The sequence below is a fragment of the Solanum tuberosum genome, unplaced genomic scaffold (assembly GCF_000226075.1).
Source record: "Solanum tuberosum cultivar DM 1-3 516 R44 unplaced genomic scaffold, SolTub_3.0 scf00051, whole genome shotgun sequence".
Classification (NCBI taxonomy): Eukaryota; Viridiplantae; Streptophyta; class Magnoliopsida; order Solanales; family Solanaceae; genus Solanum; species Solanum tuberosum.
Genome location: NW_006238978.1, coordinates 1,028,001 through 1,049,236, shown reverse-complemented (window position 1 = coordinate 1,049,236; position 21,236 = coordinate 1,028,001). Strand labels below are relative to the sequence as shown.

Below are 21,236 nucleotides of genomic sequence, written 5' to 3'. Positions count from 1 at the left end.
ATAAGCTAGTATTTTTATTGGCTCGTGTGTTCAGTTTTTTTGATTTGCTGATCACTCACGACTTGAAGTTGTAGACTATCTCAAGCGAAGAGTGTAAACAAAAATACTTGAGACGATCTAACATAAATTCAAATGTGAATAATAACGAGTTTATTCTCCCCAAGTACAAAAATCGCACTGAACTAACAGAGTCTTACATGAATTTTACAGAGAGTTGGTAAGAGGTTTATAAATTGAATGCCCTCTCCTACCTAACAAGCTAATTGTCTAGTCTACAACTTTATGTGAGTTATAACATCCTATGTTGTGTTAATAGACACCATATAAACATTAAGATCGGTATTGGTGCCCTACTTGTATCCTATCAATGTCCTATATTAAAAGTGTGTTTAGTTAGTGTTGATATATAAAGGGGACTTGCTTTGGACAAAAAGTTATTTTTGGACCACAAAGACTAGAAATAGGAGAAAATCTAAAAATTATTGGTCCCCTCTTTTCTTAATCTTGTTTTTTTTTTTCAATTAGGTATTTACATTTCCTGTTTTTTACATTGTAGTTGACTCTATTCTCATTTTTAAAAAATAGTATTAAAGAAAAAGGGATCAATTTAACTTCACAATATATATATATATATATATATATATATATATATATAAATGTATAAGATCAACTTACTCAAGGAAAAAATCTATCTAAAAAGAACTATGTTTTGTCTTTTTATTAAAAAAAATGATCCTAAAAGATGCTGAAGCATAATACAAAGATTCCAAATCAAGATGGTTATTAGGTGTGCATTTAGACATACTTATTGTGAAATTTGAAGGGAAAAAAAAGAAAAAAGTAGTATTTGGAAAAAATATTGAAAATGACATTCAGAACTCAATGTTTGGACATGAATACAAATGAAGTTGTTTTAAAAAAAATTGTGAATGATTTAAAATGAAAATTATGAAAACAACTTTTCAGAGTTTTTTGACTTTAAAAAAAAATCATTAGTACTTTAAGAGTGGATTCAACTTTTAAAGTTATCATGGTGCTAGAAATTTCAATAAGGATCTTCAAAGAAATATGAAAATATCACACTTGTATATTAACCTATGTCAACGGAATTCTATTATGAAAATATTACATGTACAATGACATTTTTTGATGAAAAGGATTTAATTGAACCCCCTTCGTCAAAGCTAGCTGCGATCCTGCGAAATTCTATTAGTAATATGTTTCCTCTTTAATTTGATCCCCTTCCAATAGTGTCCTGGAAAAGCTTAGTATTTATGAAAGACATAGTGCCTAGACATCAATTCTTATGGTGGGTTGCACTATGTTGTTTGGACTATTCGAAAAATATCAATAGGTGTGTATCTGACTCTTTGAAATTAATATTTTTTTTTGAAGAATACGATATGAGTACTACTCATAAATATCGAAGTGTCGAAACAACGTAGCTTGTGAGGGTCTTTATTAACCTGGATATGTGAAAGAAGGAACATTGGCTGGTTAATATAGGAAAAACTACATGATCAGATATATATACTATTATTATCTATACTTTCAAAATATTATGTATCTTATCACTAATTAAGAGTTTTCTATCATATATTGAGAAAGATACACTTAGATACATGAATTTTTGCTACCAGATACACTAAAATATGGAGAGAGGAGAACGAAATTAGTTATGTATCCCAGATACATGGGAATGACACTAGACACATGTATTTGTATGTATCCGATGTGATTCATATGTATATGAGATACAAGATACATAGGAGAGTGGAGAACGAGATGGGAGAGAGGTGAGAGAGATAGGGAGGGAGGCGAACGTGATTTATTATGTATCCCAGATACATGCGAATCCACATGGATACAATGTATCTAGAACAAATTACACCTAATTTTGACCCCATGTGTCCCGAGATACATGTATCTGGACGCATCAAAATTTGATAAAATTCATAATATTACAAATTAGAGTGTATCTCAATAATTAACTCCTAAATTAGTGGAATTTATGAAGTTTCCCATATATATATATATATATATGATGATGATGATGATGAAGTGCAATGGGCCTCAAAGTAGCATCTTGGGCTTCTTATTTGCAACTGTTGTCATTCAAATTTGGGCTGAGAGGAATGCATGCAGGCTCATATGGTAAGACAAAGGAATTGTAATTGAAACCATTAGAAAGCTTGAATATAGATTTTAAAAATACGAGACAGATAGTATTTGAATCGAGGGTTTATCGAAAATACTCTCTAATTACAAAATAAAGATAAAATCTATGAATACTTACTTCAAGCCCTACTTTCCGAAACTACATTGTATATATTATTATCATACGTTATTATTATACCACATTGACATGTAGATGAAACTTTATTTTTATTTATTAATAGTAATAAAACAAGCTTAAAGAAGGGAGTAGATAAAGTGTGTTGAGTTGATGGCTAAAAACATTGCTTTAGAGTTTAGCCTAAACTATATATCACATTTTATGAGTCTTTGTACTTCAATCATATCCTATGTTTTTTATCCTCTTGAACTACAACTTCAAGCGTTAAAATCTCTTCAATGTAATGGTTGTTGGTGTTTGTATTCCATGATTCTAAAATACTTAAAGATTTATAAAATAACATAACACGCGTCATTTAAGTAAGTTAATACATAAAAATTCCTAAATTATCACTATTTTGTATTAATTCCAATAGAGTTTTTTTAACTTGGCTAAAAATATAATTATTGTCACATGTAGTGTCACAAGACTTATTGTGCATAAGCCCTTTGAGCATTTCTAACATTCAAAATTTAAAATTCAAGAATAACATATACAAAGTTTATATCTAAACTTGCAAAATAGTGACAATTTACGAAGAATGTTCATACTAATTAAGTTTAAAATGTTTGTTTAGAAAAGGACTTAAAAGAATAACTCAGTGCACAAAATATCTTGTATTTACGCAAAATTTGAGGAAGGACAACACCGAGGGTCTATTCGGATTCAAATTTATTGATTGCTTTCACATATCACGATTTATTCCAATCAGAACAATTGGAGACAGACCCAAAACTGAGTTAAAAACAAAATTGTGGATTTGTCTCCAATTGTTGCGATTTTAATGTCTAAGTCGTCCGACGCAACACGTTAGAACAATTCTAAGGCCTGTCGGCTCCAAAACGCGAGTCTATAACAATCACTAGCCTAAACCTAGGCTAAGGATAGTAACAAGCTACCAAAGATCACAAACAACTATGTACGATAACCACAAGGTAAGACATTATCACAACAAAAGAATAAAATGCTAGCACTCTCGAAAAACACCTATGACATGATTTCTAATAAAGAAGTACTCAAATTTATTGATTACTTTCACGTATTAAATCTATTTCAATTCAAAAAAAATTATTGATTGCTTTCACGTATCGAACCGTGATCCATACTATACCAAAGGAAAAAAAAGGAATTAGTCTTTATACGTTGCCTCTGCCTCTAAAAATTTAATTTGCAATGGCGACCCTAATGTATCACATGTTGTCATCGTCTTCACTGTTATCTCTGGGATTCTACCACCTCATCTGCACCACCCGGAACCGCCTCAAATCCGCCGGAGACTACGTCACCAAACCCTACCACCCTCTCTCCTTCATATCTCAGCCGCATCTCCGCCGTCTACCTCTTTATCTCCTCCTTCTCTGCCTCCTCATTTCTCTGATCCATCAATCGCTCGTCTCTTTAGATGCCGATCCTCTCCTCAAAGGTCATACTCCGGTGCACCGTTTCACCTCACTTCAAGCCGCCGCCGTTGTTTTCTCGTTTCTAATACTCGTTGTTTTTCTCCTTATCTCCGAGTCAACTTCTCTTCTCCCGCTTCCTCCCGATCTGTTCTTCGCTTTAGCTGCTGCACTTTTCTACCTACAGTATTCGGTATCCGATTCTTCTGCTTCCGTTCAAACCTCCGATCTCCAGGCTAAATGTGATTCCGTTTCAGCTCGCATTTCTGCGCTCTCCGCGTTACTTTGTCTCGTGATTGCTGTTCAACCTAAGCTTTTTCTGGCTGATGTTGCGTTAGCTGCTTCTATCTGTCTCCAGGGACTATGGGTTCTACAGACGGGACTTTCGCTTTACGTTGATGCGTTCATACCTGAGGGTTGTCATAAGTTATTGGATGTTGTTACTGGGGTAGAAGGTTCAACCAAATGCGATTTGGAGGACTCTAAGCTCAGGGCTATTGCTATACTTGATTTGGCTTTTGTCGTTCACGTGATGTTTGTCTTGCTCATTGTTACAGTCACCTATGCTGCCGTTGCTAAAACTATTGGTATCAGGAGATTTGGTTCTTATGAGGCTCTGCCCAATGCTGACTCGAGTCATATACAAATGAAGGCTATGACGGGAACTCAAGCTTGATTATCGTTGCATTAGGTATCATTCTCCCCTTAACTACTCAATGAAGGACATGTCAAGCTCTTAAGCAGAAGAATTGAAATGGTGAAATGTAAAGAGATGCATTCTTAGTATATAATGTCTTGTAAACGCAATATATCGACCAAATTAATTGTCTACTTTCTGTTTTGTCCTCTGAGATTGTTGTGCAAGTATTGTTACTGTTCATTCACTTGGTACATGCATTATTAATCTCTGTGTTATCAGTGCGGACAGAAGCTCTTGCACTTGGCAGAAAATGAGTCTCAGAGCAAAGGAATTAAGCACATTGCTCGATGTGATGACACAACATACTAATAATATAACGAGAGATGAAAGAAAGCAATCACCTGTTTAATCAAAACTATCAAAAGAAGCTGGGTGGGTGTTAACATTAGTTGGTTTGTGCTTTAGACTATAGTACCTAAATCACCTCCAGAACTGGAGGTGATAGTATTGTGCCCCAATAATAACCAAAGCATACTCAAAACCAATAGCAGAGATCAATAAGGAGGAAAGGAAGTCTCTGTAGAAGTTCGCTTCCTCATATTTTGTTGTGCGAGTGTTTGTTACTGTTCATTCTCTGAGTAAGTGCATTATCAAATCCCCTAGGCTAGAGAGCTTCCTAGATTTGTATTATAAGCTCTACCGTCACGACGTCACATACTTGGTTCTCATTTGCTACTATTGTGCTCCCAGGAACCAGGCTGAAATAGACCTATGATTGTTTTTTATGTGATTTATAAAAAAATTGGATAGCATTAACTAATTTGCTTAAGCCTGAAGTCCGTGATTTTGACCATTGTTTCTGCTTTGAAAATGCCTTGGTCTGACCTGGATTATCCAAGACGGTGTCATTCTTACTCAGGAATTATTAAAAGCATTGGAGCCACTAGTGATTATTCTTATTTATCCCTTGTTTCTTTCGGAATTGATACTTGCAAAGCGGCAAGCCCTCTGATAGAATTAACTAGGACTTCTTAGAGCGTCCTTCTCTATACGGACTCCTCTCCTGTACCATTCTGGCTTATCATGTATCATAACTTCATCTCCATCTATTCTTTTAAATGATTCTCCTGTTGAACTCATTTATACTTACTGTGGTCTTTGAAAAGGGATCCTCTATCCCATGCTTGTTCATTCTTTGTTGAGATGCCCTTTCTAGTTTTTAGGGTCCATAGTTAAGTACTATATAAAGTATGTATAAGAGGGACCTTATCTTGGTTGAAGTATCCGAAGAATATAAACTTGCTTTCATTGAGTCTATTTTACTTCCCACTCTCGTTTACCATCTCGGTTCATATTCTTCTGAGCTACATTCCCCACAAAGTTGATATGAAGATTATTCTTTTTCTTGACCTGTAAACCAACTCGCCCAGGGAGGGGATAAACAAAGAAAAGGTCTCTTTAACATTACTCATCTTTAAAAAATTAAGTTGAGTATCTGGTCTAGGATGGCTCTCTTCTTTCTAGCAGTAAATGGAACACATCATAAAACTAAGTCCTTTCTTAGTCTCTCTGCAAATAGTACAAGTCTTGAGACCTGGAAATTGCATCTTAGTTGGTAGAGAAGGTTTTCCATAAGTGTCTTAAATGGAAAATGGGTCATGTGAAAACAATTAAGGTTTTGGGTAATCTATCCCATTTACAACTGAAATGATCCATTTCCTTTATTTTCCTTTGAAACATTGCTCCTGAGATCCTAACCATTCCCACTTTGCCATTTTGCTATGGATTATCATATAATTGTGCTTGTTATTTGGATTTTGTGAGTCTAACTGATTCCATTCTTTCCAACAAGAGTTTAAAGATATTTACTCCAACATCTACACTCCTCCCTCAGCTGTTAGATTTAAAGTTTAGAGTGTTGCTTAGAAAATTCCTTTGCTTCTCTTAAGCTATTGTTTCACTTGGAAATTTTTCAACAGACTTCCTACTAAAGCTGGGTTAGAAATTGTTTGTGCTGAAAACTGAAATTCTCAGTGTAATCCCACAGGTGGGGTATGGGAGGATTGAGTGTACGCAGACTTACCCCTACCTTGTGGAGGTAGAGAGTTGTTTCCAAGAGACCTTGGCTTAAGGAATAAGGAGTGCCTTTTCTAGGATTATGAGATAGAAACTGTACACAATCTTTTCTTGAATTTGCCTTCACTTAGATTCACCTTCTTTCCACCTATTCTTTGGAGTTATCCTATTTAGTGTTCTAAAGCCTCTTCTCTTAAGCAGTGTATAGACCATGGTCCTTACTCATTACTCAATTACTGTTTCTATTCTTCCATCAAGAACTTGGAAGCATGGAATGTAGTTCTTCTGTTCCAGCGATTCGCAGTTTTTAACAGTAGCTAATAGTTAAGAAGCCTTTCAAGAGATGATGGTCAAGAATGTGATTGAAGCCAGGAACTACTACAGCCTATATGCTCACACTCTTCAAAAATGCCAGAGTGTGTATTGGATCCGACAAAAGTACTGCATTTTTGGAAGATCTAACACGGCAACATTTTGGAGAGTCCGAGCAACATTGACTATAGCTTCTACATGGCAGCATCCTTTTAGCCTCACAAGAAGTGGTAATTGAGAAAGTATTCTCAGTTCTTATCATCAGAAACTTGAGTCCCTTGTGATCTCAATTCCTACAATATTGCAAAAGTTTTTTCTCTGTATTGCTAAATTTATTGACTTTAAGTATTTGCTTTATTTCTAATCTTCTGTCTTTGTTGATCAGGTTATAGGAGGGAGGCGGCATTCCAATCAGATTAGTCCATCATCCTCAGCTGTCATATCTCAATCAAGAAGAACAACAATCTAAAAACGAGCTAAGCCCGCCAAGAAGGTTTCCCAAAGTAGATATATATAGCGAAGTTCGGTTTTTGTTTTTGCAGAGTTCAATCTTGTTGATGGAGTAGAAGCAGTTTCTTTTGTATGGACCCAATACTTTACATTAGACTGTATTTTATTTGGACAAAATGTTGTATGAAATGTCAAAGGCAGTATAATTCAGGAGGAGGAGGTAGTTTTGGTTCCTGCCTTTTTAATCTTATATATGCAATACACACTGGTCAACTAAAATATCGTTTAGATATTTGTAATTTAAAGTTTAGCCAGGGTTGCTTGGTAGTTGGTACCAAATGAAGGATTCCCATCTTCTCTGGAAAAACTATAAGCTCTTCTTTATGGCGATAATACCAAAACATTAAATTGACGTGTGGTGGTGTTTATTTTATATTTTATACTTCCGGTGATTCGTGAATTCTCATTTGTTTTTGCAACTTATTTGTTGTTTTTATTATTGATAAGAATTTTCTGGTTAAACCTCAAATTCATACTAAAACCATGCTTTCACAAGTCGTCCCCCCAGAACTAAGACGAGAAAGCAACAATTAATCAGGCTAACAACAAAGAGGAATTTGAAATATCAAGTGGAAGAGTAAATGGAAACAAATATAAAATATTACCCGTTTTAAGCAGTTCTCAATATAATTATACAGGGTTTCTAAACAACCGAGCAGTTTCTGGGATTGTGTTTCGACGAATCACCCCTTGTAGTAGCTTATTAATCAAGTACAGTACTAATTTAAGCTCAAAAAAGAAGAAAGAGCAATTAGCTTTCTCTTCAGCATTCGAATCTAGCAAACAACAAAAACTGAAAAAAACACAAAAAAGATGTTGCATCAAAGCAAAGTGTGCTTAGTAGGTGTAGCCCTTGACAAACATTCCCTTCTTAGCTTCCTCACTTTCACCTTCTGCGGAGTATTTTCCGAGCTGAGCCAAGGAGTTTGCTTTTGCACGAATCAAGAGTGCCCTCTGTGCAGCATCCACATTCTCAGGACGTCCTTGCCATGTCTTGAGCACTGTGTTCTGGAGTGCTCTTGCATACGAGAAAGATACATGCCATGGGTTGGGACTCTGGTTCATTGCATGGAGGTTGAGTGTCGCTTCAACTTCAGATTGTCCTCCGGACAGAAACTGACGGGTAAAAAACACACGTTTTTTAGCACAGTTGAACAAGAAAAAAGAGCAAGAAGTAGCAACTTAACTATAGTTTTATAAAGAAAAAAGAGTCCAACCGTGTAGTTTCTCTAATCTTTCTATGGTTAATTTTGATTAAATGAGAAACAAATGAGCGAATCGAAGAAAAGTAAGTCATACCATGATTCCGGGAACCGCGGGAGGAACTCTTCTCTTCAACATGGTAAGTGTGTATTTAGCAATGGTATCTGGGGTAGCCTTTTCTTTGTGTTCAGCACCAGGAGTAACCATGCTAGGTTTGAGCAAAATACCTTCGAAAACAACATTGTTTTCTGCTAGGTAGTAGAAGACTTCTGCCCAAACACGTTCGGCAACTTCGAGGGTTTGTTCTATTGGGTGGTCTCCATCCAAAAGAATCTCAGGTTCTACTATTGGCACTAAACCATTGTCCTGTAGGGAAAACAAATGATCTTTAACAATCCATAAATAGAAAGACAAACTTCCATCGTTCCCCATATCATGCAGATTCTTAAAGATTATCCTCCAATTTTGAAGATCGGAGGATATCCAAAAACAAGTGCAACCAACTAAGGAGGTGGGTCGTCTGTTGACTTAGTAATCTCACATTTTCTTGTACAACTTCGGAAAGATAGAAAAAGTCCTAAAAGTTACCTGAGAGATAGCAGCATATCGAGCAAGACCCCAAGCTGCTTCTTTTACAGCCAAAGCAGAAGGACCGCAAGGAATGCTAACAACTGTTCTCCTGAAAATTTCGAAGCCGCATATCATTTATGTTCCATAATTCTTCAGAAAAGTTTAATGCACTTTGATCTTCCAAGGAAAGAATAAGAGAAAACATGAGAGAGGAATAGCAGTAGAAAAGTGCAAATCCACAACGTACCACTTGGCAAAACGTGCCCCTTGCTTGTAGTATTCAGCAGACCTAGAAGCCAATCCATCCAATCCTTGGCACCAAGATTCATTGTTGGATCCTGGTAGGGGAACCAAACCCTGTAAGTAAAAATAGAAGGGTTAAAATTGGACGAAGTTCACCAACAAAAATATTTGCAACAAAAGTTTAAGAAAGGTAGCAGCAAAATCCTAAAGCGCAGAAGAAGTTACACAAAACATAGAAACAAGTTAAAAAGGACACCTTGTCAACTTTGATCCCAGGTACAATATTCTGATCACGCAAGACGTCAACAAACTTCTTCCCATCGGTAGTGGACTGGAAAAGTGTCTCTTCGAATAGAATGGATCCAGAGATGTAATCACCTAGACCAGGAGTGGTCAACAAGAGTTGGCGGTAAGCTTGTCTGTTTGCTTCTGTGTTGTCCAGACCAATTGACGCCAGTCTCTTTCCGGCAGTTGCATTCGATTCATCAATGGCGAGGATGCCCCTTCCAGGAGATGCAATAGTTTTCTACATCAAGTAAGCAACAGACAAAGGTTCAGCATTATTATATTTTGCAGAACATCTTTTACCCCGCATTCTCCAAGTTTACAAGAATGTTAGGCAAAGGTGAGTTTTAATAAGCGGGGGGATATATCTAGCACTCCGTAGCATGTTGAAGCAAACACACTGATTGTGGCTATATGCAGAAAAAAACCTTTTATGTGCATACATGTAAAATAATAAACAATATAGTTGTTGCTTCGTACAAGAAAACCAATTTATAGATACAGGCATACAGCTGAATACATCAACATCAACATATAAAAACAAAGTTTACCAACTAAACCTTTTCCCAATCCACCGAATCCAAGTTATTAAATCCAATCAGAAAACATGCAAACAAATGAAGTGTGTGTGCCTGGGAGAGATAGCACTTTCATGTAGCTCTGGAAAACAAATTTTCAAATGATCAACCTAAAATTAAGATTCTGAAGTCCTTTTTAAATTAGGGGTAAGGTTTGTGTACACACTACCATCCCCATGCCCCACTTGCGGGACTACACTGGTATGTTGACATGTTGTAGTTGTTGTAAAATTAGAATGAACCATGTAGCTGTTTTAGCTGTTTATAACTACAACCAAATTTATCAGCATCACTATAAACAATACAAACACAACAATTCTGACCAAAAACCAAACCTCTTAAACTTCCATCAACTCACTGAACAAAACAGCAGCACACTTTCAAAATTCAGTATAAAATTCAACTTAAAATGCATGATCTAAACTAAAAAGAAGCTTCTAGATCCAACTGATACTACAGCCAAACATATCAACATCAGTATACAAATTTAAATAAACAAAAAGTTGACCAAACTAAACCTTTTCAATTTCAACCAATCCAACCAACCAAGGCAGTACAGTTGCAAAAATTCAGTATTCTACGGAATTCAATACAAAAAATCAACAGAAAATACATGATCTAAACCAAAAATATAAAACAAATCAAGTTGCACCGGAAAAAAAAAACTTTAGATCCGATCATAAAGCATGCAAACACATAAAAGTGAGAAACACAAACGTATATATACAGATATAGATATATAGAGAGAGTTACAGCGGTTTTGATGAGCTCATCAGTATAAGATCCAGCAGCACGGACGACTGATACACGGCGATTCGAAACAGGCAACCGGCAGGAAGATCCAGACCGTTGATTGAACGATTGTTGACCGATCCACGAAGATGACGATGCGTTGAGCTTCACCAAACTAGAACTCGCCATTTTTTCTTCTGAAAATCGCCTCTTTTTTCTCTCTCTGCGAAAAGAAATATAGCTTTTTTCCGTATAAAGCGTCGCTGTTAAACAATATATAGAAAATGAAGTTTGGTGGGTTGGTAGCGACGGCTAACGGAGTGTGTGCTTTTGTTATTTGGTGTCCTCGAAGAGTCCGCTAGTAAACAGTATGGACAATTCAAGCTACGGAGATACCAAATGAATACAAGGAAATTCGAGATTTCGAATTCGAGCCTAATAGTTATTAGGTGATATATATTTTCATAATTCGATTAAAATGAAAATAAATTAATTAGATCAAATTTTTTTCCATAATAAAATGAATGTGAAGTCCATTTCGAATGTTTCTATGATTTGGAAGTTCTTGGTGTAGATGAAAAATGTTACTTAACCTAAATATATTTTGTGAATGGATGAATATTGATCGGTTCGATTTCAAAGTATCGATTTGATTTATTGGTAGGCTTGTAAACATGTTAAACTGTTATAGAATTATTAAGATATTGGCTTATTGATTATTGATTTATCGGTTATTGATCATTATTAATTTAACCGCCAAGATTTGACATTTTTTTTATATATAAAATCTTAGAAACAAGGTGGCAAACCAAATGAATCATGCATTGCATCTTTGCTCAAAAACAAACATTATCACATTATAGAATAATCAAGAGTTTGAGACAACGAAATAAAGTACTTCCTCGGTCCCTCCATTCCATATTAATTAAATTTTTGAGGCATTTTCATTTTTCAAATTAATTTAATTGTTCAGTTTTCAAGAACACATAATCAAGAGTTTGAGACAACGAAATAAAGTACTTCCTCGGTCCCTCCATTCCATATTAATTAAATTTTTGAGGCATTTTCATTTTTCAAATTAATTTAATTGTTCAGTTTTCAAGACTACTTTTAGAGTGTTCTTCCAATTTTACCCTTCATTTGGTTTTTCAATGTGATGACTGCAATAAATTTGACAATAATTAATAAGGGTAAATATGGAAAACTATGTTCAATTTATGTCTTAATCTACTTTTCTTAAAGGGTGTGAAACACCTAAAAAATTCAATTAATATGGAATGGAGGGAGTATGAAACTAAACTCTAAGTCCAGACTCTATAAGTGAAAAATGGTACTCCCTCCGTTTAAAAAAAAGTGATTTAGTTTGATTTGACACGGAGTTTAAGAATATATTAAAGACTTTTGAATCTTGTGATCCTAAATTAAAGTCATGTCAAATATATAAAATTATTTTTTAATCTTGTGGCCTTAAACATGCCACGTGAAAAACTAAAATTAAAATGTTACCAAAAAATGAAAGATGTCGTTCTTTTTTAAACAAACTAAAAAGGAAAGTGAGTTATTCTTTTTAAAATAGAGGGAGTATAATAATATTTTTTTAATTTACGATCGAGTTATTGGTTAACTTTTTAAGAAAATATCTCAAATTGTTAAGATCGTTATCAAAACAATTAAACATATAACCTTTTTTCGATTCGAATTATCGGTTTTGAAATGCCCTAAATCACATATTCTAATTATCTACCTATATTTTTTAAAAATAAAATTAGGAAAACAGAAAAATAAATTAACAAAATAAAAAATGTTCAGAATTGACAAATCTAAACCCTAAAAAGATCTTCATCACCCTCAACAAAATCCCAGCTGAAAAAAAAAACCCTAATCTCCATCTGATATAATGATCCTATAACATTCACAACTCTTCCCTTCTGCAAATCCCAAATTTCCATAATTTTGAACTGAATCAATGTCTCAAGATGGAGCAACAGCCATGGATTGGAAGAAGGACGGTCAATCAACAAACTCTACCGGCAACGGAATCGGGAATTGTATTCGGAATGGATCAAACGGCGTTGTTTACCCACCGTACGCTTCTCACCGGCTGCGATTGAATCCTAGCGTTGATCACAAACCAGATAACTATGATGACCTTCAATTGGATTTTAGTCCGTTGTTGTTTAGTTCCCTTGAACGTTATCTTCCGCCTGCTCTTCTCAACTCATCACGTGACCAGAAGGTTCATTATATGCGTGAAATTCTCCTCCGTTACTTTCCTGAAGGCGAACGCACTCGTGTAAGTTATCAGATTTTCAATTCTGCATTTTGAGTTTTGCATGTGTCAAGTCCTTGTTTTTATGCGCATTTTGATTAGTGTGTATATATATGATGTAAGCTTGTGTGATATTGAGCTGTGACAGAAGGCTTAGAAGCTGGAAAGGGAAAAAAGTTGGGATTTGTATGCAAAGTATTTAGCATCCTAGTTTTTTCTGTGCTTTTGATTAGTGTGTATATGATATGTTAGAATGTGTGTGAATTGAGCTGATATAGAATGATAAGAAGCTGAAAATGGAAAACATTTGGGAGGTGTATTGCAAAATGTTGCAGGTAGTTTGCTTCCTTGGTTTTCTGCACAGTTTAATTAGTGTACATATCATATGAATTGAGCTGTGATAGAACACCGAAGCTGAAAATGGAAATAAATTAGAAGATGGAATTCTTTTTTGGGTTTTGTATTGCAAAATTTTGTATGTATTTGGCTTCCTTGTTTTTTTCTGCACTGTTTGATTATGTTAGAATGTGAGGCTGTGAATTGACCTGTGATAGAATGTTGAGAAGCTGGAAAAATTTTGGGCTTAGCATTATAAGATTTTGCATGTATTTTGCCTTTATGTGAGTTTGCTGTACCCTCTAAGTACAGTTATTTTCAATGTGGATTCCGGTTTTCTAGTGCTTGTTTCTAATTTGAGTACATGAAAAATCCTTTGTTAGTTAGTGCTAGAAAAATGACAAAGGGAGGTTTTTGAGCTCAATTATGTGGGTACGCAGTGTTGTGAATTGAGATATGATAGAATGCTGTTATGCTAAGAATAATTAAAAGAAGTTAAAAGATGAAAATTTCTGGGATTTTTGGTTGGTTATTACTGGAAATTTTAGGCGTTGTATTGCTTGTAACTGCCTTATGCAAGTTGCTGTTAGATACTCAGGATTAGTAGTGAATAACTTGGAAAACGTAGTGTCTGCCTTCAACTATCAGTTGATCTTGTGTTCTGCAGAACTGTTTATGCTATTTTTTGGATTTTTATTTATCTTTTGTATAGTTTGAGAAGTAAAAATTTAAAAGACTATCTGAAGTGAATTAAAAAAATAGTAGATCTTTTAAAAGGATGGGAAATGCTTTTGTACAAATGAGGGGATGTCGTTTGTTTCTCATGAAGTTTTGAAGCACTCACCAGTGATAGTTAGCATAGACAATTGGTGTTATTTGTAGAGAACCTTTCTTTGGTGTAGTTTCTTTACTTTTTTCTAAATACACACGGATCACAAAAATATTTTCCACAAATTCAATGCAATTATTACTTTTTCAAAGGGAAAAAAGATTAGTAAGCTGAAGGTCCAATCTGATCTTTGAATTTGAGTACAATGAACATTTTGGAAGGGTTACAATTTTTTGCAAAACTGAGTAGTTGTTTACTTCAACAACTACTACTATCTTCAACCCCAAGAAGGCAAGAAGAAGTTGGGGTTGACTAGGGCTGGGCATTCGGTATTTCGGTTCAGTTTCGGTTTTTTTTTTCCGGTTTTTTCGGTTTTCGGTTCTTGTATCATGTGTACCGAACACTGAACCGAAATAATTCGGTTCGGTTTTTATTATTTCGGTTCGGTTTTTGTTAGTTCGGTCGCTGATTGTCGCTGGTCGGTCGCTGGTGGCTGCTGCATGCTGCTGGTCGGCTGCTGCAGTGCTGCGTGTTGGCCTGCTGCGTGCTGGTCGGCCGTTCGTCGTTGGCTTGTTGCTGATCGGCCGGTCGCCGGAAGTGGGAAGTGGAACTGGAAAGTGGGAAAATAAAGTGACTGATGTGCGGCTAACTGCTAAGAAAAGATTGAAAACAAAAATCTGAAAAGTCAAAAAGTTTGAAAAGTAAAAGGCTAAAAGCTGAAAAGTGAAGTTTGACCTAATTTTGTCTATATTTTTATTATTTAATATTACTAATTAATATAATATATTTCGGTAAACCGAAATACCGAAAATACAAAACTCATACCGAAAACCGAACCGAAATACCGAAAAATACAAAAACACATACCGAATACCGAACTGAAAACCGAAATACCGAAATTCTTCGGTTCGGTTCGGTATTTCGGTTTTTCGGTGTTTATGCCCAGCCCTAGGGTTGACAATATGAATCCTTACTATGTCTTTCAATTCACGCTTATCTCTGACCAATATTACACCATAAAAAATATAAAAATAAGTTCTCTATTTTTTTTGTGGGCATATAATGAGAGTAGAAAATTATTTTTGAAAAATATATAAGCCAGTTGCTAATGGTTTGAAGGCTATTTAGATGTCAGATGGATTGGATCCTGATTAAAAATGCAGTGACTAGATATGATTTCTATCTTATGATGACTATAATGTTGTGTCCCTTTTGTCGTTTTCTACATACTAAGCTTTTTTCTTGTTGGACATAGCATTTTACTTTCTTTTTTTAAAATAATTCAGGGGAGATGTGACCCCAGTATAGTTGAATATATGAACAACCAAAATTTTGGTTTAAAAGAACTGATAACGTAAGTTAAACCTACCTGGTTAATTTGGTTATAATGTGGTGGAATAGTTGAGCAAATCATTCCAGTCTCCTAGTGAAAGCCTTGTTTACACGCGAATTATTTGGAATGCTGTCTGCTGGTAAAGTCTTCTCTGCATGTTCTTGGTTTCCAAAAAAATTTCCCTGCTATTTGTGAAATTCACACTCTCTCTTTCGTAACTCTATCAATATTATATTGTTTCATCTCCTCTGCTTTAACAGGTCCAGAAGCATAGAGAATACAGACAGAAGATTATATCAAACTATCAGGTATTTACATTTTGCTGAAGGGATTTGGGGTTAATATTTTAATGATGATTGTAAATAAAAAGATCAATTTTATGCTTTTTTATGTCAAGTCTATTGAAGTGAAGTATGAAAGTTTACATCACTTTGCTTGTATTTTCTCTAGAGAGAAATGCTTTTGCATTTGACGAATTAGAAGTATAGGAATATAACAGCCATTGGTCTTTGTTGAATCAGGGTTGATCGCCTTCTTTTTCTAATTTGCTTGCCTTCTATTCCAGCCTCTACACAGGGAATTATATACGATGCATGCTCAAAATTTCTTTGTGCCATCATTTCTCAAGGCAATTAGTGAGAACTCAGAGGAAAGTTTCAGGAACATAATGTCTGAACCCTCTCCTGGAGTTTTTACGTTCGAAATGCTTCAACCACGATTTTGTGAGATGTTGTTGGCTGAGGTATTAGCTGCCTCTCTGCTTCTATTTGCAGGCAATCTACTTCTTCTTTGTAGTTTAGCTTTTCTGTTTTCTTATCAGGCTCTGATTGATTAGGTAGAAAACTTTGAGAGGTGGGTCCGTGAGACGAAGTTCAGAATAATGCGTCCCAATACGATGAACAGATTTGGTGCCGTTCTTGATGACTTTGGCCTTGACGCCATGCTGGAGAAGTTGATGGAAGATTTCATTCGTCCCATTTCAAGAGGTAAGAACTTGTATATTTTTATTAGGATGCAGCAAAGAAAACAAAGAGGAGCTTATTGAGAAGATTACCTGGATCTCTTTTGATCTTCTACTTTGAATTTTTGTGCAGTTTTCTTTACTGAAGTTGGTGGATCCACACTTGATTCCCATCATGGCTTTGTTGTTGAGTATGGAATGGATAGAGACGTTGACTTGGGTGAGTTGCTTTTATTTAGTAATTATACTGTGCAAACTATTGCTCGGGTGCTGCAAACCTTATTTGGTTCTTTGAGTTACTGCCTTGCTTCTAAACAACTTATTTTTCAGGTTTCCATGTCGATGATTCAGAAGTGACTTTAAATGTGTGCTTGGGTAAGCAATTCTCGGGTGGAGAGCTGTTCTTCCGTGGAGTGCGGTGTGAGAAGCATGTGAATGTTGAAACACAACCAGAGGTAATTATTTGTCCATTGTATGAGTTTAGTAATTGTGCATGTGGAATCTCTATACTCTGATAGGAAGTCATGTTTCCATTATTTTTTATTTATAAAAAGTTCTATTCTTTCATACTTCCGTTTCTTTCACGTGGTGGTTATTGTGTTGTTGAAAGTAGTAGCCTGTCATTCTCCATTACAATAAAAAGTTAGTATCTTATCAAAGTGCGTTACTGTCAACAACTTCGTAAGTAAGTAACATTTAGCAACTTTTTTCTGATAAAAAAGCTTACTGTTGATTGTATTTACCAAAAAAGAGGCTTACTGTTCATTTTGATTATATGAAGTCATGATTCTCAAAACTGGATCTTTCCTTTTCGTTCTTTTTTTGATAACTAACTCAAAGTTGGATCTATGACCGTCTGTTCATGGTTCAGAATGGAAACGGGATCCTTTCTTTTACAAGTCAAAATGACTCCATTGACATCCACCAAGTTGGTGTCAACATACAGTAACGATATACTTCAGGATAAAAAAGGGACCTTCCAACAAGTATATGATATGTACTCTTTACACCAAAAATACAAATGACACAGATTGTAGCTTTTAACTCTCTGACAATGGACCCTCAACTCCTTCAAGCATTCTTCTATTCCTCCAATTAGCCAACTAAAAGAGGGACAACTACCTATACTCCCTCGGACTGGCATCCAATTTGTGGGACCTTTATTGACACCTTATTTTGAAGGGAAATTTGCCTTGTATTTATCTTTTCATTAAAAGCAAAGGATAACGAATACACACTGTGTTTGCTTGCTCACCAAGTGTATCAGCTGATACTTGTTGTCTACTATGGTGTAAATAATGAAGAAAGTTACCAACTCCACCTTAGATGTGTGTTAGAGTAGCAATCATCAAATTCAGAATACAGCTTAATCATGTCAACTGTATGAACATTCACTACTGTATCTAATATTATAACAGGAAATCTTCGATTATGCCCATGCCATGGGGCGTGCAGTGCTGCACCGTGGTCGCCATCGCCATGGTGCTAGGGCAACAACATCAGGGCAGAGGATCAACTTGTTGTTGTGGTGCAGAAGGTATTAGATACTTTTGCCTTCCAATTTTGGTCATGCACTTGACGATCTGTTCCAAATGTGATCATGGAAAAATTCTTGTTGTTGGAATATCCTGTTATTGCTGCATTTATCTTCTGTTGGAAGTGTTAAGCCGACATAGTGCTTTTTGATTGTTTAAATATGCAATATTGATGCTTAATTATGACCTCCTTTTCATCTATACAGCCCACTTTGATGCAGACATTCTGATGTTTTCCATTTATTTTCTGGCATCAGTGCTTGGTTTAGCATTTTTACAGAAACATTGCTAAATTAGGCTTCCATTATCTAAATCTCTGAACTTTTTATCAGCCATTGCTAGTGGCTGTTCATGCATACATTGTACTTTGATTCCTCTTTCATGTTCCAACTGAATAAATTTGTTTCACTTGTCAATAAAACTTGTCGATATTTGTTTAGCACATTTCTGGTGCAACTCAATTATAGCAGATAACAAACTTTCACTCTCATCTACTAGAATTTTTGAATACCTAAATGATTGTCAATCTTTCCCTTCCAGTTCTGTCTTTAGAGAGATAAGGAAGCACCAGAAGGACACCTCCAGTTGGTGTGCAGAGTGCCAGCGCAATAAGAAGGAAAGGCAACGGCAGGCTATTGCTGCTACTAAATTGGTATGCAGCAACTTGTTTCCCTCATGATATGCAGCGAGCAGTTGACAAAGCTCTACTTGTGCAATACGACATTAAAAGCTGAAATCTAAATTAATTTGTCCTGAATGTTTTTCAGGAGCTGCTGAAAAGAGGAGCAACTGCTATATAACTATTCATTCTGTTTTACTTCTATATAACCTCTTCTGGACTTTGCCCCCATGTAATATATAGCTGAAACCCTCATATTCAAGGCAGATGCACTTTCTTGTTCGATATAATATTAAAGGGTGTTGTTCGTGTTACTGAAATAGCTATACATGTAAATCGAGTAGGTACCTCCTATTTGTGTAACTTAGATGGTATCAGTACAAAAGGAGCGATCGTGTAAACATTGTTTTGCAGTCATGTTTGTTAATGGAGGCAATTTCTTTCTCAGGGTAGACTATACAATTGTGTTTGTCAATATTTCCTCTCTTCTTCTTTATTGAGTAGATAGTTTCTTCGTTGGCCAATTGAATAGATCGAAAGTTCTGGTTATGGTACACCAATTGGTTATATTCTATCGTCCCTTACGGACATCTAATAAAATTGGAACGATACAGAGAAGATTAACATAACCCCTAGTCAAGGATGAAACACACAAATCAAGAAATGGTCAAAAAAATTTACAAGAGGAAGTTGTTCCTATGGTAAGCATAATTTACTTCCAACCTTAAGGTTGAGATCAAGTTACCAAGAGAACAAAGGTAGGAGATCCCAGGGAGCCGGGAGGGGTAAAAAAAAAAGAGTTATACACCGTATTCAATACTATTCTTATACATAGTAAATCATGACATTCATAATACATGATATTATTTCTATTTTAATACACCCTATTCATTTAATACAACAAATCAAGCAGTCCATGAAAAAATAATGTCAGATTACTGATACACCCTATTCAATACTATTTTTATACACCGCACAAAAGAAGTTGAAGTTGAAGTTGGAAGGAAATGTAAATCTCATTGAATAAAATAGATACTACAACACATCTTCACATTCAGTAGGAGTGATCATAAATGTTTCAAGTACATAAACTCATTCAACGGGTTTCCTCTTTCTCCCAAGTACAGAAGCTTTCTGCAGTCTAGGACCTCCCATTCTCCACTTCTTAAATGCAGTTGTTGAGGATTGACCAGCTTCATACACTTCACCATTGATAAAAAAAAATAAAAAAATATTAATATAGTCAAACGTTGTTATAACAACATTTCACTATAATCTAGACAAATACTATAGGGCGTTGGAGGTGAAGGACACAATGAACATGGAATGCTACTTGTGGAACTCATTTGTTCCTGATTTTTTAGTAGATTTGTTTTTCTAGTTGAAGTTGGGAATGCCAAACACACCCTAAATCTTATTTGGACCATAAATCATTTTCAAAAATGGTTCTTTAGGAAACTGTCCAAAAGCCCCTAATCACAAGATGATTTATGTTTTTGGAGCTATGTTGCTCAGACTCTCTAAAAATCTTGTTGCACCCATATTAGATCGCCAAAAAGTGCGCTACATTTGAAGAATCCGACACGCACCTTGTGGCATTTTTGAAGAGTCCGAGCAACATATTTTTGGAGGGGCAGGGGGATAATTATGATAGAGAATCAATAGCTTGGTAGAATTTTCTCACATTTAGTCTCTTCTTTTGTAAGAAGAGATAAGTGCTTGGGTGCCACAATTGATGCTGCAGTATGAGCCTTGATGAGGACTTCTCTATATCTTGTTCGAAATGCAACCAGAAGTAGAGGTCCAATGGTTTTTTCACCAATCCTGTTCCAATAAGAAAGATGTTGAACATGAGATAACGCTGATCTGAAGGAAACCAAATTAAGCATCTATGTTGATATCAATTGACTAATCTGCAACAAAAAGGACAAGAAAATCAGGATCATTATATGCATAAAAACACAAAGATTGATATATGAATTTATAATTGCATGAACAGCTTAATAACAAGAACTATCCCACTACACTGAGAAAAATAGAGAGAAAGAAAGAGCCTCTCCACAACAAGAAACAAAGGAGCCACCAGTTACATGCATGCATTTAAATTTCCCTTAACTTTTTTTCCTTGAAGGGAAAAGATATGACAGCAAACATAAGATTCAAAACTTTAATGTGCTTAAATCATTGTGAGTGCAGGATGCAACCAGGTATGAGTATAAACCAATACTTGTCTAAGTACACTTCATAAAAGTAGACTTGAATTACACTGACAAGATTAGAATTGAGAATCTGCCATGTCAAGATTAAAGATTACGAACAAGGTATTGTAATCCAGTTGACAAAAAACCTGTCTGGATCAAGTATACTTAATAAAGTAGCCTGGAAATATGCAAACCGTATGATCCTCATTTTCAAAATATGCTTTTACGAAGTCAAGATCCCCCCCCCCCCCCCCCCCCCCCCCCCCCCCCCC

At 35.5% G+C, this 21,236-nt stretch overlaps 4 protein-coding genes across 4 annotated transcripts in view; 2 read left to right on the top strand and 2 right to left on the bottom strand.

Moving 5' to 3' along the window:
* The first annotated feature begins 3,436 nt into the window (after window positions 1-3,436).
* LOC102596176 (uncharacterized) lies at window positions 3,437-7,524 on the top strand. The gene is made up of 2 exons (XM_006344129.2): window positions 3,437-4,423; window positions 7,146-7,524. Exon 1 carries the CDS (start codon window positions 3,509-3,511, stop codon window positions 4,406-4,408), a length of 900 nt encoding a protein of 299 aa, XP_006344191.1. The 5' UTR covers window positions 3,437-3,508; the 3' UTR covers window positions 4,409-4,423; window positions 7,146-7,524.
* Window positions 7,525-7,874: 350 nt separating this feature from the next.
* On the bottom strand, window positions 7,875-11,089 carry LOC102577677 (uncharacterized). The gene is given in 7 exon segments (NM_001287879.1): window positions 7,875-8,386; window positions 8,570-8,839; window positions 9,062-9,152; window positions 9,291-9,400; window positions 9,543-9,770; window positions 9,773-9,812; window positions 10,903-11,089. Coding segments are annotated over 7 exon segments (1,038 nt in total). The 5' UTR covers window positions 10,923-11,089; the 3' UTR covers window positions 7,875-8,107.
* Window positions 11,090-12,666: 1,577 nt separating this feature from the next.
* LOC102595508 (uncharacterized PKHD-type hydroxylase At1g22950-like) lies at window positions 12,667-19,220 on the top strand. The gene is made up of 9 exons (XM_006344127.2): window positions 12,667-13,174; window positions 15,909-15,956; window positions 16,214-16,390; window positions 16,484-16,634; window positions 16,743-16,829; window positions 16,940-17,064; window positions 18,028-18,146; window positions 18,685-18,796; window positions 18,912-19,220. Exons 1-9 carry the CDS (start codon window positions 12,848-12,850, stop codon window positions 18,942-18,944), a joined length of 1,179 nt encoding a protein of 392 aa, XP_006344189.1. The 5' UTR covers window positions 12,667-12,847; the 3' UTR covers window positions 18,945-19,220.
* A 379-nt stretch (window positions 19,221-19,599) lies between these two features.
* The window catches only part of LOC102595186 (DNA replication complex GINS protein PSF3-like), a 4,528-nt gene continuing 2,891 nt past the window's right edge, over window positions 19,600-21,236 (bottom strand). The window contains exons 6-7 of the mRNA XM_006344126.2: window positions 20,448-20,587; window positions 19,600-19,965 (exon numbers count right to left, since the gene is read on the bottom strand). Of these exons, the coding sequence (XP_006344188.1) occupies window positions 19,856-19,965; window positions 20,448-20,587 (250 nt within the window). The 3' untranslated portion in view covers window positions 19,600-19,855. The remainder of the gene's footprint in view (window positions 19,966-20,447; window positions 20,588-21,236) is intronic.